The sequence below is a fragment of the Haliaeetus albicilla genome, chromosome 9, assembly GCF_947461875.1.
Source record: "Haliaeetus albicilla chromosome 9, bHalAlb1.1, whole genome shotgun sequence".
NCBI classification, from domain to species: Eukaryota; Metazoa; Chordata; class Aves; order Accipitriformes; family Accipitridae; genus Haliaeetus; species Haliaeetus albicilla.
This window is the reverse complement of record NC_091491.1, coordinates 42,795,064-42,811,352: the sequence shown is the minus strand read 5'-3', so window position 1 is coordinate 42,811,352 and position 16,289 is coordinate 42,795,064. Positions and strand designations below refer to the sequence as shown.

At 45.9% G+C, this 16,289-nt stretch overlaps 2 protein-coding genes across 6 annotated transcripts in view; both read right to left on the bottom strand.

The window, feature by feature from the left end:
• The window catches only part of PLCH1 (phospholipase C eta 1), an 86,602-nt gene extending 79,441 nt beyond the window's left edge, over nucleotides 1-7,161 (bottom strand). For 2 of the 3 annotated variants that reach the window (XM_069792925.1, XM_069792932.1), the window contains exon 1: nucleotides 7,067-7,161. The gene's annotated coding sequence lies outside the window, so the exon portion shown is untranslated. The remainder of the gene's footprint in view (nucleotides 1-7,066) is intronic. The other variant, XM_069792926.1, reaches the window with a different exon arrangement.
• Nucleotides 7,162-10,563: 3,402 nt separating this feature from the next.
• C9H3orf33 (chromosome 9 C3orf33 homolog) lies at nucleotides 10,564-15,414 on the bottom strand. 3 transcript variants are annotated; one of them, XR_011326260.1, is made up of 6 exons: nucleotides 15,191-15,414; nucleotides 15,043-15,102; nucleotides 13,197-13,350; nucleotides 12,780-12,862; nucleotides 12,261-12,421; nucleotides 11,543-11,764 (listed from the first exon to the last, which is right to left on the bottom strand). XR_011326260.1 is itself a non-coding variant. In XM_069792919.1 (5 exons), exons 1-5 carry the CDS (start codon nucleotides 15,269-15,271, stop codon nucleotides 11,492-11,494), a joined length of 729 nt encoding a protein of 242 aa, XP_069649020.1. In that variant the 5' UTR covers nucleotides 15,272-15,318; the 3' UTR covers nucleotides 10,564-11,491. The 3 variants fall into 3 exon arrangements, 2 of the variants coding, with proteins under 2 accessions (XP_069649020.1, XP_069649021.1); XM_069792919.1 differs by lacking the exon at nucleotides 12,780-12,862 and having other exon boundaries at nucleotides 10,564-11,764; nucleotides 15,191-15,318; XM_069792920.1 differs by lacking the exons at nucleotides 12,780-12,862; nucleotides 15,043-15,102 and having other exon boundaries at nucleotides 10,564-11,764; nucleotides 15,191-15,313.
• Between the last annotated feature and the right edge of the window lie 875 nt (nucleotides 15,415-16,289).

Sequence of the window (16,289 nt, the reverse complement as noted above, 5' to 3'; positions counted from 1 at the left end):
TCCACACATCATCTGTGCAAATCTCCACTTTAATCAGCATCAAATATCAACATTCACTCAAAATAACTTGCATAAATGATGCTAAAGTTACATGTATAGGAGCCATGCAGAATAGGCAAGGCACCTCAGCTGCATCAGGTGAAAGATCCATACTGCTGATACAAGAAGACATTTTTGCCCAGAAATTGATGTCACACTCATAAATTAAAAAACAAAGTTTCACCTACCTATGGTGTAAACTATTCATAAACGTACAGATACTTTCCAGAAGTTAAAGTATCTCGTATTAAAAAAAAAAAGCTTAAAAAATACTCCCAAAGTTACACTCCCTTTTCAACAGCAAGTATTTATCCATAAATATCACTAGCATGAAAAAATATTATTAATAATACTTGGTAATAGAGAGGAAAAACATCCAGTATCTGATCCTTTTCTTATTTCTCTAGGAACTGGTCTGGAGGAATAAAATCAGAGATCTTCCTTTGGTTTATTTTTCTGCCAGATCAGTTCCCTAATCTAACATGCCATGAGGCCACAAGAACAGCTGTGCTGGCACAACGCTGGCAGTAAAGGTGTCAGAGTGTGCAAGCCAGCACAGTAGCAAAGAAAAATTTCCTGTGGATTTTGCTGGATTTCTAAGAAACTCTTAGAAGTCAGAGTTGTCTATTCAAAGGGGGAAGGTCACAAGAGAGTTTGGATTTGGGATACAGATGTTAACACTTGCATATCCTTCAGAGAGATGAGGTTTCCTAAAAATCCAGATTTTTTTTTTAACCTGGTATTTTGGCTATTCCCCCATTACAGCATTAAACACTAATCTTAGTCACACATTGTTCACCAGATAAAGACAGACTCTGATATCAGTTCACTTGTTTAAGTGTTTGAAAAAGGTGCTTCTACATTTTTTTCATTATACAGCAACTAATGATCTACATCAGCAAGCCAGAAATAGCAGTATCATCACTGATATTGCTACAGCCACATCAGACCACAGCTTTCTCCATTGTCTCCTACACCAGTTCAGTCTCTCATCCTAGTACCAATGGTCTGCTGGGGACACTCAGGAAACTGTACCCAGCTTCACTTGGCCAGTGCCAAGGCGTAAAAAGCAGGCAGCGGCGACTGCACGTCTCCCTCCTGATAGCACTAGTGATCTGTGAGGTTCAGCCTAACCCTAACTGCATCTAACCTGGATCATGCTGGAGGACTACTGCCCACAATTTGCTCCATAAACTACCCTTTCCCTTTCCAGGAGAGGAAATGACAGGCTTCACTGCACAGCACCATATGTGGTATCTGGCCAACAAGTTGCCCGGCACCCATTCCTCACCCGTGTAGCCCACCCAGTGCAGGCAGGAGGCCAGTCAAGCTGTGTTAGCCTTTATAATGGACAACTTTCTTATCTGTTCTACCCACAGCTAACAAACAGCAAACCTTAATCTTCCTGTAGCTGTTAATTCTGATGGCGCTTTTGTTTCAAGTCATTTCTCTGTTCTTTCTGGGAAGTCATGAAAAGCGTGTGTCAGCAAAACTTGCTGCTGAGGAAGGCATTAGAAAGGATTTGAACTGACTCCCCATGGCAACAGACCCTGAAAGGGAATTAGCATTTGCTCCCCATTCCTCAAGAAGCCTGAATGGAATTTGTTTTTCTCCTATTTAAGGAATTATTTCCAGGAGGCAGCATGCTGCTGCCTCTATCGCTCAGTGGGCACAGCTTCAGAAGACACCTACCTTGCACACCCTGTGTTCAGTGTAACAGTCATCCCACCAGACATGGAACTAATGAAGATGAGTAAGTGTACATGAATGTTTTCCTTACACAGCTTTCCAGTACTCTGCACACCTTTCTGCTGCTTCTGCCAGCTCTCTGCACACCAAGTCATTAATCCAAATCATTTTTTGGTTTTGCTGCACAAAGATTTTCGAACTCTAGATGTTGAACACAAGAGTCTTTCTACACTGGAAACTTTAATCTACAGAGAGACAACTCACTTCGCCACATTGACAATGCTATCTTTTCATGCATCATCAACAACACATCTTCAGATTCTATTATACGCTTTGAGATTCTTTTACATTTTCTCCAATTTCTTCTATAAACACCACCACTCACTTCAAAGTAGGCAGAGGAACACATAGCAAGCCCAGAACTGTCAGCTCCAAGAGCCATCCACCCCAATATGAATGGTCTCAAACTCAGGGGAACTGATTAATCTCAGAGGCAGTTCGTGAACTCCCAGAGATTCCGAGCTCATGTCTCAATTCTTCAGGTAAAAACTGCACCGGGGGGGGGGGGGGGGGGCATAAATCCAACTTTACCTCCCATGCTGGAAATGATAAATTTTCACAGACTCCAATGAATTACACTACTGCATGTGGTCAAGAAAATAAACTCCCATTCGGACCACTCAGTCCAGTGGTGCTGATGCTGACCAGGTGAACTATTGAGAGTGTCAGCAGAAGGAGACCACTGGTCTCCCAAGAACATATTGAGTACTGCTTTTAGCTGAAGCTCTGGTTAGCACTGCTTTGCCACATGCATCTCTGCCTGGGGTGTGAAACATAAAAGGCAAGTGAAGGGAGTATAAGTTCTCTGAGAGATTCAACAGAGAGAGAGAAATTCACTGAACAGCTGCTAATAGAACACCTTTAAGACCTGAAAATACCCAGCACAGACTTTAAGACCTTTTCCCAACAACAAAATGATGCTTTAAAGACAGGAAGACATGATAATGAACATGAAGTGTGAGCTTACTGTGTTCTTACCTATCATAATTTTAGAAAATAATAATTCTCTTAGAAATTATTTCTCTCCCATAGGTCATTTCACAGCTTTAAGAAGGACCTTTTCTTCCTCAACAGATCAGCAGAAACATACCTTGTAAAAAGCAGGTGGTATGGAGCACACTACATCCCACCTGAAAGTATCCATCTCTCACTAGGCGTAAATATTTAATAACTTGGACAAGTCATTTTCAGACACACTGTTAATACATGAGACCCTATTCTTTGAAATAGGCAACACTGCTATTGCAATAGCTGAAGCACCTATTGCTGAACTTACAGCTATTGCTCTAACTATGAAACCCTGGATGTTGCTCTGCTGTAACATAGAACAATTCAAACAATGTGATAAAACATGAAGATAAAAATAAGATGCCTGGAAAGAACTTGTGCCAACACAGCCAGCCATGCACATGGATGATCTGCATCTTGTATGATATTTGGCTACTCATTGATTGATATGCAGTCCTCCAAAGAGCAGACATTTCATACAACAAGACCCTTTGTGTACATCATCAGTTGACACAGTTGGTAATTGCCAATATTCTTCCATTTTTTCTTGTGGGGATGCTACCAAGTTCACTGCCAACCAATGTGTCAATCACCCACGGCTGGACCTAAGACTAAGCAAAGAATATGGGAAACACATTGATACGAGGCTCAGCAATGCCCATTTTTGGCCCATGCAGTTACAGTTGACACATCATCCCATACTCTATCTCAGTGACACACTTGGTCATGCTCTGTGTGCATGGGTATGTGAACTTTGCGTCAGTTCCAATAAATCAAGTCTGTAATGGAGCACGGACTGCTTTATACACCAGCTTGTCTCTACTTGAAATTTCTTGCAAGCAACCTTGAGTTATTTCAAGTTGAAGAGGCTCACGTGGACATCTCTTGCCGAGAATGATATGCTGCTTTAATACACATGGCCAAATGCCCTTGAAGCAGTTTTGCATTGTTCACCAGTGGACCTGAGCCTCCGCAGGGGTACAGTGCATCCCCAGCACCTTGTCCCTGGCTTTTTCTAGCACTGCAGCAGATGTCTGCTCCACACCACTGCCAGCAGCTCTGCCCACCTCTCCCTTCCACTCCTTTTCACTCACACTGCCCTTGTAAGAACCTTAGTAAGTGCCTATCCACAGTAGCAGATATTTCCTCACCTTCTAGATGTCCCAACCTGCCTTTCCATCTCTCAAATGTATGGTCCACATCACTCTCAGCTACCCAGGTACAACTAGATGCCAGATGACCAGCAAAAGGCTCGGTGAGTCAGGAAAGCAGATGGCAAGCTCAGATCTCTGGAGTAATGATAATGCCCTCAGTGTCCATGGAGACTGAAACAAGAAAGCCACCTTTGTTACAGAAAACAATTCCAGTTTCCTAAAATAAATGGGGGGGGGGGGGGGGGAGAAAAAGAAAAAAAAGAGTACACACACCTGCCTCCTGGCCATTAGATCAGTCTGCACTAACATTGGCCAACCTCAGCAGTACTCCAGTGGAAGCACCTTCTGCTTACGGACTTGGAAGCAAAGACAAATTTATCCCTAGCGTAGTCCAGACCCAATGGTTCAAACCAATTAATCTCTGGAGCATTGCTCAGCCCTGCTCCACCACCCGGAGGAGCCGCACTTTGCTGATTAGTGGCTTTAACACCCTTCCAGTACAACAGCCATGGTGATTGCTCAGAACATGCTCTGCGTCTTACTATGCCAAGAGGAAAACACCATAATAACTGTGTTTCTAAAGCACCTTCACTTCAACACATTCAAGTAAATTAGACGCACTAACAAAAGAAGTTTCTGTAAGACCCTACAAGACAATTATGCACGGCAGTCTTAGCTCCTCTGAAGACACAGACAGGAAAAACTGTCCTATTGAAGACAATACAGGAAGTCTCTAACAGACCTGGAAACAGACCTTTGATGTTATAATTTGGAGTGTTTGTGATATTTTTTAACACTCAGACTTCTTTAAACTTAATAAGAGAAACCAAAGCAAACATAGGAAAAAACAAACAAAAAAAAATCCACCACACCACCCTGTGTAGCTGTGGCCCTGGCTTTGCCATCTAGGTTATCAACTGAAATTGAATTGGATCTTGGGTGACACCTTAAAAAAAGAAAATCCTTATTCAGATTTCATTAAAGGAAAACCATTCTATTTATAGAAAGATTACTTTGTAGAGCCAACAGAAATACACAGCTTCAGCATTAAAACCTTTCCCAGCAATAAGGGGAAGCTAAATACTGAATAGAGAACTAATTTTCATTCTGTGTGTTGATGCTTATCATAAAACTGTTTTACTGCCACGGGTATTTCTTGACAGTGTTTTAAATTACAGGTCAACTCATGCAAAACTGGGATCTGTTAATAGCGGGTGGCCTCTCCTTTGCTTTTACAGAGTGAAAATTTTATTCTCCTTTACAAATACTGGTGATTTTGATCAAAGTCATCATGGGACACCCGCCTCAAAGGGTGAAAGGACAGAAGCATTAAATCAATTCCCTAGGCAACCTCCCAAGCTGAGCCAGTATTGTTAAAATAATGAGTTGTGCACCACTTGATCCAAAACCACCAGCTGATCCCCATTTTTATAGACAATAGGTAGCACAAAACCAGAAAGCGTCTGCAACCAGTCAGATCATTTTTCACAAATCATGCATCTTCAACTGATAAAACATAACATTTTTTCTGTAACAGCCTACTGGCACTTTTAAACCTAGAAAAAGCATCCTTCAAAGTTGTTTTTTTTAAAAAGGTAGTGTTCTCAAACTTACTCCAGGGAGCTAACATTTAAAGAAACAGGAAGATTTTTAACAGCGTGCGTGCACTCTGCTGTCTCTCACCTCCCCAAAAGTCTGCATTTTCTTTCCATATACCATGTTATCTTTAACTTAGGTGTCTCGTTGCAGGGTTGAATTCTGTCTGTCTTTTCAGTAATGTTACATGCAGGTATTGTTTCACATTTCAGAACAACAAACACCTGAAGTTTTCTTTCTCTTCCTCTAAGTTTTGTAACATACAGGCCAGAAGCCCCAAGGACAAGTAAATCAGGAGAGTCCACTAAAAACAGGCAAACATTGTGCTTTATAACTTAGGAGTTAAAGCACACTCTAAACAAAGAGCCTATGACTAGTTCATCAGATAAGGCTTGTATCTTTCTCCCTGGAATTTAATAGCACTTCTTCTAAAAACAGTTATTGGTCGGCTAGAGCTGAAGTTCCCAGAATTATACAGTTGCTTGATTACAATAAAACATGTATGGAATATAATTCCCAGCTCACTGTACTTTCTTTTTGCTTGAAAAATGGTTTATCGAGTAGACTATCAGCCCTCGAACGAGGTATTTTTAGGACAGACTCAATCCAGCAAGAGGCTTGACTCTTCTCAGCACCCACCTATTCCAGCACCTTACAGGGTCAGGACCAAGTGTGCTCCCTAAGCATTGCACTCCGCAACGCTCTTGGGCTGACATCCTCCACTCCTCTCAGTGGGGTCAAGATTTTACGTTAAGCCTCATTTAACACGGTCTGGCCTAAGTCTAAGCCGCAGTTTTCTCTGCGTTTAACTCATCACCGAACCCGGTGCTGCAACTGTTCTGACATAGTCTTACAGCAGAACCTCCCACGCCACATGGCAAAAGTAGGTTTTACCCCCAAGAGAGGGGGCAAAGAGCCCAAAAGATGACTGGAAGTTTATCCGGCATGATTCATTATTTAACCAACAGAACAAACACGGCCAACGCAACGGCTGGAGCAGCTCCTTGTGACTCCGGCCAACACCCGCTACACCTCGGGGCCCCAGGGAAGAGCCCTTGGTACCAGCAGCACTGCGGGCGCTGGCCTTTCCCTCGGGGACCCCACGGTGCTCCCGAGGATGCCCCGGGGGCGGCTGCGCCTCCGCAGCTCCAGGGGACGGAAAGGCGGCGGTTTCTTTAGAAAGCGAGTACAACCAGCGTCCCGTGAGATACACAGCGTCCCACCGACCACAACAACGTTTTATCCGTGAGGTGAAAAACAAACAAAAACAAAAAGTTGCACCTTGTAAACCCTCATCTTAACTTTCGGCTGCAAACGCCGGGAAAACCCAGCGTTAACCCCCCAAACGAAAGCCCAGCGGAGGTTCCCAGAGGGGCGGGAAGTCCGCGCCCGCCCGGGGACAGCTCCGTCCCGCCGCAGGGAGCCCCCGCGGGGGCCGCACCACAACCGCCGCCCAGCCCACCCACCCGCACCTCAGGGGCCGGAGCGTCCCGGCAGGGCAGCGTCCCGTCCCCACTCACCGCGGAGGCGCCGAGTTCGAGTTCGGCTCCGGCTCCGGCTCCGGCCCCGTCCCGCACCGCCGCCGCCGCCTCAACCTGCTCTCCCGTTCAAACGCACGGCGCTGCCGCCCGCCCCGCCCCGGCCCGGCCCGCCCTCCGGCGAGGAGCGTAGGAGAAACCCGGAGCGGCACCGTAGCCGGAGCGGAGCGCTCTCCCGCCCGCCAGCGGAGCGCCGGCGGCGGCCGAGGTCGGCGATCCAGCCCCGGTGTTGCTGCGGCCCCGCGCCCGCTCCTATTCAACCTGCTCCATTGTGTGTCCGCTGCGAGTCGGCGGGGCGCCGCGCCCGCCCCTCAGCGCTACCCCGCCTCACGGCTAGCCGCGGGGCCCTTTCCCTAACCGTCCCGGTAGCGCCTTCCCACGGCGGGACTCACAGAGTTCCCCGACTCGAACCGAACCGGGGCAAGCGGTCCGGGCTGAGGCGGAGCCGTCGTCCGGCGGGAACTGAGGGAGCGTAGGCGGCCTCTCAGAGCGGCCCCTCAGGCTCACCTTCGCCCCGCCGGCGGCGGGTGCCATGGAGACGAGCGAGGCGGGACGGTCCCGCCGCCTCAGGGCGCCCCGGGACGGCGGCAACCGCCGCACCTGCCGCGGGGTCGGGCGGCACCGCCTCTCCTCATAGCCTCTCTTCACAGTCTCTCCTCAGCGCCTTTCCTCATAGTCTCTCCTCACCGCCTTTCCTCATAGCCTGTCCTCACAGTCTCTCCTCAGCGCCTTTCCTCACAGCCTCTCCTCATAACCTCTCCTCATCGCCTCCGCCGGCGGGACGACGGAGCAGCCCCGGGGAGGCACCTACCGCCCTCGGGAGCCGGAGAGAGTGTTCAGGGACCTTCCCCCCCCCAGCACGGGCGGGATCCCCCGGGGAAGGCAGGGAAATCGTCGGGTTTGACTGACTTTTTTTTTTTTTTTCCCCTTTAAATATCTACGGTGAACTGCAAGGGCTGTTCACCTGCCTTGGTTAACGGAACCTAACGGCAGGGAAGCGATAACCGGTACTTACACAGCCTTGATTTCCCTGATGTACGGTGTACCGATGGCCACCGAAAGCTCTGGCCTTCCTCCTGGTGTGAGGGAACGCGCCGCTGGCGGAGGAGGTCAAGTCTAAAACTCCGCTTTCGGAGTTATAACTTCAGATATCTGATAGTCCCGTGGGTGACTGAGGAGCGTTTTGGAGGGAACCAGCAGGTGTGAGCTCTGACGGACCGGGAGAGGAGCGGGAATACTGCAACGAAGAGGAGGTGTAGCCTGGGGAAGGTGACTGCGCTGTCTCTCCTGTCCCTTGGCGGGGGGAAGCCATCCCAGGCACCCATCGCTGTGTGGCAGCGAGGCCTCGCTCCACGCACGGGGCCAAGCTGCTTTGCTAGCCTGTCAGGAAAGGACGCTAATGAACGGCACCCTGCCCACCGCTTTTGGGTGGGCTCTGAAAAAGGCTGGTAATGTTTATGGCAACCATTTGCCTTACATGCTGCACCGGCAGCAAAAGGCCTGTGCAAAACTGAAGATCTTTTTCTTAGTGGGCCATTTGGAGGCCTCACCTCTCACCCCCTATGATCTTTTTAAGATGTTTTATTGCTCACCGTGCATTCAGAGTTGCAGAGCCAAGGCGAGAGAGATAAACCACTTCATTCTTGTCCTTATGCTCATTCCCAGTCACACATGAACTGCACCCTCTGCTTGGAAATACTCTTGCCTGTATTGCAGCTGGGGCTAAAGGAACGGGATAGTGCTCCTCAGAGGCAGTGCAGGGTGTTTTTAGATAATAAAGTGCTTTTTCTCCCTTGACCTCCCAGCCGGTTCCTCAACTCGGTTCTGCAGAGCTATTTGTTTCTACTCCTGTTACCGCTTTTTCAATAGACAGGCCTCCCACGGAGACAGGATCTGCAACCTCTCAAGCCTTGCACAGATGGAAAGCACAGCTTTGAACTGAGTTGTGCTTTTTTGAGGGGGGAGGGTGTGGTGGTGGTTTTTTTTAAAACAGATAAGCCTGGATGATAAGGAAAACAGCATTAACAAACAATTACAGGAGTTGACTTTCATGAAATCAGTTGTCACTGCAATCCCAAATCCTGCACCACTAGGTTACTCTCTGTGAGACCAGTGTTGTCCGTTACAGCAATGATCCCTTACGCAAAGCTGCTTCCCTGGGTTTATATTCTGACCGAGATCTGCAGTAAGAGCACATCACCAAAACTTTTTGTCTTGTGCAACAAACACAAAAGGAGATCGGAGGCCTGAATTCAAAGATTTGGATATCCATCTCCACAGTTCCTTCCAAAATTATTTCTGTAAGACTACCTCACAGCCACCAATACAGGGAAGGGAACTTAATTTAGTTCAGACCAAGGGGAGGCTTCCTCGACAGAAGTGATACAGCAGCTGTATTGCCACCCTTTAAAAAACCCTCATAAACCACAACCTAACGCAAAGGATACAGCTATTTGGTGTAATTCAGAAAAATCTCTAGGGCTTTTCTGAACTTCACCAAGGCTAAAAAGGGCTAAGAGACAAGACTGCGAGGGAACAAGCTTGGTTCACACTCACCCACACCTCACCTCTGCTTGCTGGAAATGTAGCATGCTGGAAATGTAGCATGCTGTTTCCTGAGATTTTTCTCTCAGCTTTACAGGGGATTTTTTTGATAAATCCTCCTATGACTCATTTACAAAATAGAAGTGCAAAGTCCAGGTAGAATTATTTTTAATTATTACAGAAAAAAAATCCTACCTGTACAATTATGCCCAGTTTGGAAAAGCTCTTTTTACTTACAAAGTGTAGGAACAGGAACACCTATAGTCCCCCAGGAGAAGTGGATTATTGCTGAAGCTGAATTTGTAGTTCAAAATCAACTTTGAATTTTGCTTCAGAGAATGCCCTGGCCAATCCCGAATCCCTGACCGTGACTTGTATGTCCAAGTACCACAGCAGTGGTTGGCCTAGCCCTTCACCGTATAATGCATAAAACCAGATGCCTCACTTTTTTTCCCTTTTTTTTTTTTTTTTTTTAAACAGGCACAGATTCAGTTTCCAGCTCCTGTCAAGGTCTGCTTCTGCCCACAGAGCCACTTCCCGTCCCCCACATTGGTTTCCAACACTGAGGTCTGCGCTACAGGTACTTCATGGCTACCTGCTCACTGTGCTTTGCAAAAACCAGCCTCACCCCTGAGAGGACCCAGGAACGAAAATAGTGAAGAAGCACTGACATCTATTCTTACCCAAGGAGAAGCTGCCTTTTTTTTTTCAGTATCAGGATTCATGATTTTGCCCTGAAGTCAGCAGAGAAAATGACATAGCAACTAATTGTCAGACAAGCAATGTTCAGCTATTAAGATTATTTTGTACCACACTCTTCTCTCTAGTATTTGGTAGGCAAGGAATTGCACAGAAAGAAAGAAAATCTGTAAAACACTTTAAATAAATATTAGGACTGTGGGAGGTTAAACAAAGGTCAAGGGCTTGGTAACATGTAACAATGAACATAAGAAATCCAATCTTTATTCTGAGAATATTTACAAAATAAAGAACAATACACTCTCATATTCTTAACACGCATTTCAAAAATAAAACAAAACCAAGAATTTAAGTTCTTAGTATGGTATGGTCCACCTTTTCAAATTTCATGTTAACGTTTTATTTTCATCTTAATTTTAGATATTTATAGAACCATCAGAAAAAACAGCATCAGTTTTTTCTCTTCAATTGAATGTTGTCGTCTAAAAATTTGGATTACTGACATATTAATTTATATTCTTGATATACCAACTGTTGGGGTTTTTTTTCCCCCAAGAACGTTTATTTGTTATGACCTTATCAGCTTTTTAAGATCAGCTGTAACAAATTACCTTTTATATTGGTAACAATGCAACCCATTATTCAAGATGAAAGATTTTTGAAACACAAATTATACACAAAAGCAGTGTTAGAACAGAATTCAAACAAAATGCTCGTGTGTAAACACATACCACAAGCTTTGTAAAGGTCTGAAATGGAGTTTTCTAACCAATGTGAGCTACGTAGTAATGACATGTAACAGAGAAGCATTTAAGGCCCAACATGCTGAACTAACACTCTGCACCTCCCTAAAAACTGGACTGTCGACTGCTTTCACTAGGCAGTTAACAGAGCTGTGTAGGTGTTTAGCAGGTGGAAAACTGGACAACTAACTTAGGTCATCATTGTGAAAAAGTTCGGCTTCAGAACATTTTAATTTGTGGCCTGCATGCTACTACTAAATTTCAATCTCATAGGGGTTATAATATGGCATGAAGTAACTATGGGTTTTCTGTTCAAGACAGGGACCCTTGAAATCATGGCACTGTTTTTTATCATAAACTTACACTTTACGTAAAGCGCATAACATAGGTAACTGGCATTCCTCCAAGCAAGTCTCCCTTTTTACCTTTGAATAGAGCTTCTTAACCAGCTTGCAAATTGTTTCAATGTCTGTACAAATTTATTGTTGCTTATACGATCTCTGATTCTTTCAGAGTAGCTTTCTTCTTTCCATATTCCTTTATTTTTCTTCAAGGCCTTTAACTCTGCTCGAAGCAGTCTTTTGTGAAGTTTCCAGTACAGGCGGGAATCATGATGTAGTCCTTCAATACGTGCTGTTCTGCCAAGCCCTTGTCTCAAGAGCTCTTCATTTAAGCACATGCTGAGAAATCGACCCTATAAAAAGGCACATTAAATAAGATATTCACTTCACTTTTAAAACACTTTTATTTATTTTTTTGTGTGAAGTCCCTCCGAGAAAGCTTTACTTGTGGCTAAATCTACGCTCTGGCAGAAAGAGTTAAAAGTTAAGAGGAACCCAGCAGACTGTTAAAACCTAATACTAATGCAAGACATTTGTGAGAGAACATTTGATAGACTAAACATTAGGCTAATCAGAACTACACAGTATAGCCTAGCACTATCTGAGAGACAAATAACACTCATGTCATGAACCAGTCGGCAAAAATACTGGTCTTGAAATCAGATTTACAAATACAACATTTAAAATTCATATCAAGATAGATAATTATAAACATATATATATTTTATATATATATATATAAATAAATTAAATAATAACATTCCTTAAATGTACTGAGATAACTGAATTGCATAACCACAGTCAAACTCAAAACTGCAGATAAAAGTCAATTTTTGCCACTGCATTTACCTTATTTACTAAAACAAGGCAGTCGAGTGACAAGTCCTCCCTTCCAAGAAGTTGGAACCATATCATTTGTTCGGGTTTCAACTCTCGCTGTAACCAGGCCACGCCGGTCGGAGCCAACTCCACTCCAGCAAGCCTTACCAGCAGAAGACCTTTTGATTGCCCTGATTATAGAAAGAGAGAACTTTGTTACTGAATGCAGCAAAGGAAATTTCATGCTTTGCACAGACCCTCAGCTGTTGGTAATGAATTTATTCCCATGGACTTAAAAAAAAAATCCCAAAAATACATTTTAGTTCCCCAAAGCACTACTTATTTGCGAATAAGAATTTGGTCTCATCTCTCCTTCAGTAAAAAAAATTAATTCAAGATTGCATAAGTGGTTTAAGCTGGTTTATTTTGCATACAAATAGAAAGAACTGCTTTCATTATCAGTCACTATCACTTTATCTGAAGGGGCAGAAACAATAGGCAAGAAGCATTAGCGCCTGCAGGTGTTCGCAAAGCACCCCTGTGACTCACGGACTTGATGGATGGCTTCTGCAAAGTCACAGGAAAACTGTCCCCAAGAATGCGGTTTGTATGTGTAGCTGCCAGATCTTCATCCGTAAAAAAACCCCGCGTAATCCCAATAGAGTCTTTTTGCCAGGAAGGAGATGAGCTATGCAAGCAAATGGACTGCCTGCTTTTGCTGCCAGAAAAATATCACGATAATGATGCTAATTAATACAAATATTGTACTGGCAAGCCCTTTTTACAGGTCTCCTCGCAGCCTCCGATTCCCCAGTTTCCCACCTGTAAAGTAGGGAAAGACCAAAAGGCAGAGCCAGAACTGTACCTTAACCCTTCCTCTCAAGCTTACCCCTACCTGTTCTCCGTGTAGCCGCATGAAGAACAACGTTTCATTCCTACCCTTGTTCTTCACGTACTTTTACTTACATTTTCTCTGAATCGATGTAATGAAAGGAATGCTAATGGGAATGTGTTCAACTTCCAGGCCTTTCTCAGTTACGCGATGAAATTTTCCCCGCAACTTCACATTCTTTTCTACAAACTCCACAGGTATATCCAAAGCGCTTGTAAACTTTGCTGTCTATTGACGGAAAGAAGAGCAAGACAAAATTTTTTTAAAAAAGGCAGTTACAATCACATTAAATCCAACAACTTCTTAAAATAGTTTGGCTAATTACAGATCTATTATTAGACAGCATGGGCAAGTATATGTATATATTTTTAATGGTAATCAGCTGCAGGAGCCATTACATGCTGGCCTTTCCAGACACTTAGGGATGTTCCCTGTTTTACAGGACTTGCAATATTAGGGGTGGGCATGAAAGCGAGGTTTAGAGAAAGAACAGAAACACATTTTTGAGCACTGCATATTGAAGTTCATTTGATTCACCACGAAAAGAGTGTTTTAAAGTGGCCTGAACCCTGCTAGAACAAGGCTGAAAGGAAGCCAAGACGTATTTAGAGATGCTAGCAAAGAGCAGGCACACTGAAAACAAAGGCGGAGCGGGGAGGACAGAAACAACACAGCCTGTGATAAAGGAATAAAAGAGGAGAGGGACAAAAGCAGGTGTACACCTTTGAAAAGATCACAAGAAGATAAAATTTGATACCATAGCCACCGATTAACGGGAGGATTCAAAGGGACAGTTACATGATCACACAGGAAAACTAAGCTTAGCAGCAGCAAAGACTTGGCCTGCAGCAGGGCAGGGACCAAGCGGCCACTGGTTTAGGGGGTGGAGGGAGAAGGACAGGCACCGGGGACGGCCTAACACCCACAATTTCAGACACTAACGTCTAGAGGTCTCACTGGAAGAAGCCTTTTGTAGAACACTGACCTACTTCTACACACACCACTATGAAAAGTATCGACCTGCTTATCTACAACTGCTGTGACGCGCCAGCCATTGGGGGAAATAAAAAACCAAAATACCACGACTAAACTCAAAGAGCTTTCTACTGTACATTATTTATTCAGCAAACCTTCCCGTTTGTGGTCCGTGAGGTCTCCCACCAGGAATACAGAGATTCAGGACCTTGCAGGCAGAAAGCCTGAGGGTTTTTACAAACAGAAGTTCTTCGAGTCTGATCTCACGTGTGGTGGAAGCTCCAACAACCTGGTTAACAGGTTCCCAAACCCTTGGTTTAAAAAAAAACCAACCCCAAACCATCAAACCAAAACCCAAACAAAAGAGGAAAAAAAAAGAGAAAAAAGAATTCTGGCAACCTTTGTAGTTCCGGCTTTCTGGTAATATTTTAAAGTGAAAACTTTATGCAAATGTTCTCTCAGGGAGAACTGCATTTGGAATTGTGCAGAGGGAAGACTGGGGTAACTATTATTTTTCAAACAGGTGGAAGACCACGGGAGAACGGGTCGCTCCCTACCTGCGAAGACGCAGCTTTGCTAGCGGCGAGGCGTTAGCGCCTGCCGTGAACCGCTCGTTTTAGGAAGAGAAGGAAGTGCTAGGGCCAGGTTTAAAAATATTCAAAAAGCAGTTCTGCTCGTGGAAGCACGGAGAAAAGAGGCGAGGAAAACACCTCTACTTCGCCCTCCCTTTGGGCTAAGCGGCGCGAGGCAGTTCGGACCCCACGAGCGACCCGTGACCGCGGGAACCGGGGAGGTGCAGAACACGCTTCTGCGTCGGAAAACAAGAAGGCCCGAGGAAGCTGCCCTCCGTTCCGGCCGCGGAGACGCCGCTTGGGAGGGCAGCGCCGTCAACCCGGGCGCCCCGCCGCCGGCCCGGGAGGGACCCCCCGGCCCCGCCGCACTCACCATGCGGACGCTGCGGGCCAGCACCAGCAGCCCGGCCACCGCCATCCCGGCGCTCAGGTTCTGCGGGCGGAGGAGAACGGGCTTCAGCCGTCGCCATCATCCCCGTCCCCTCAACCCGCTCCCCCGCCGCCCCACCGGCCCCCGTTACCCGCAGGAGGCCGAGGTGCCCGTCGGCCCACTCGGAAAACCGGGCCAGGCCCTCGGCCGCCCCGCTCCGCCGCTCCGCCATGGCCGCCCCGCCGCCTCCCCGCCGGCAGCGCAGCGCCGCCCGCCGGCCTGGAGCCCCGGCCGGGGCGCCGCGGTGTGGGGGGCCGGGGCCGGCAGCCAGCCGTCCGGAACCTTCAGAGCCAGGCGCGGTAACGCTCCTCCGCTCGGGCAGCTTGAAAGGCAGGCTCCGGTAAGCGCTGGCCGCCGTTCCTAGCGCCCAGCTCCCTCGGGTTGGCGTTTAAAGCGAACCGGCCATGAGCCTCACTCTTCAAAGCTGGGGCACGCCTCCGCTGAGCCTGAAACGAGCTACCGGGCAGGGCCCCGGTCGCATCTCGGGCCGCTAGATGAAGAGGAAAAACAACTTTGGAACGCTCCCGTATTCATCGCTGCTGTTTATTCTGTTCCCTGCCTTAGTTCAAAACTAACGAATAGTCGTAATTCGTTACCAAAGGGCTCGAGCCAACCGTTTCCCTCAGCTGAACCAAATGCCCGTCTGTGCAACGCACCTAAATGGTCTTTAAAGAAATACACACCTTGGAAGAACATAATCGGACAACGATATAGAACAGGATTTATGTTTACCCGAGTCTTCCATTTCAACCCACTTCTAGGTTTCTACACAAACAGGCCGTACACGAGACAATACCGATGGCAGTCACAACTCAGGAATTCAGGAAAAGCACAGATTTAGTTGGGAATTTATAATCCAAGGCAGCAAAACCCATACTTGAATCAAAACTTTTTAGCTAAGGTTCAAACTAAAACAATTCTTAAACTACTGGCTATGAGGCGAGCTGGACAAGTAAATATTACCCCTGTAATGTTTTTCAAAGAAAGCGGTGTAGCTGTTAGTTTTACTTTATTTACTAAGTGTGAACATTTTAGGATTAAATAATAAATACAGAAATAGTGCAAACTCTTGTTTTCAGCAAAACCATAACTTGTAGCCAAACAACAATTTGGAAGCGTACTGCTGACTTCGCTATAATGCACATGTTGAATAAAATGCTAAATAAGTAATAGCATTGTCTCATGGTGGG

What these genes read in the sequence shown, in the direction of transcription:
- C9H3orf33 (XM_069792919.1), bottom strand. Translation starts at nt 15,271, where the DNA reads ATGGCGGAGCGGCGGAGCGGGGCGGCCGAGGGCCTGGCCCGGTTTTCC. An exon ending in TACATCGATTCAGAGAAAAT is followed by an intron (nt 12,422 to 13,196) that starts GTAAGTAAAAGT and finishes TTCTATAATCAG; the next exon opens with GGCAATCAAAAGGTCTTCTG. An exon ending in GCCTTGTTTTAGTAAATAAG is followed by an intron (nt 11,765 to 12,260) that starts GTAAATGCAGTG and finishes GCCTTTTTATAG; the next exon opens with GGTCGATTTCTCAGCATGTG.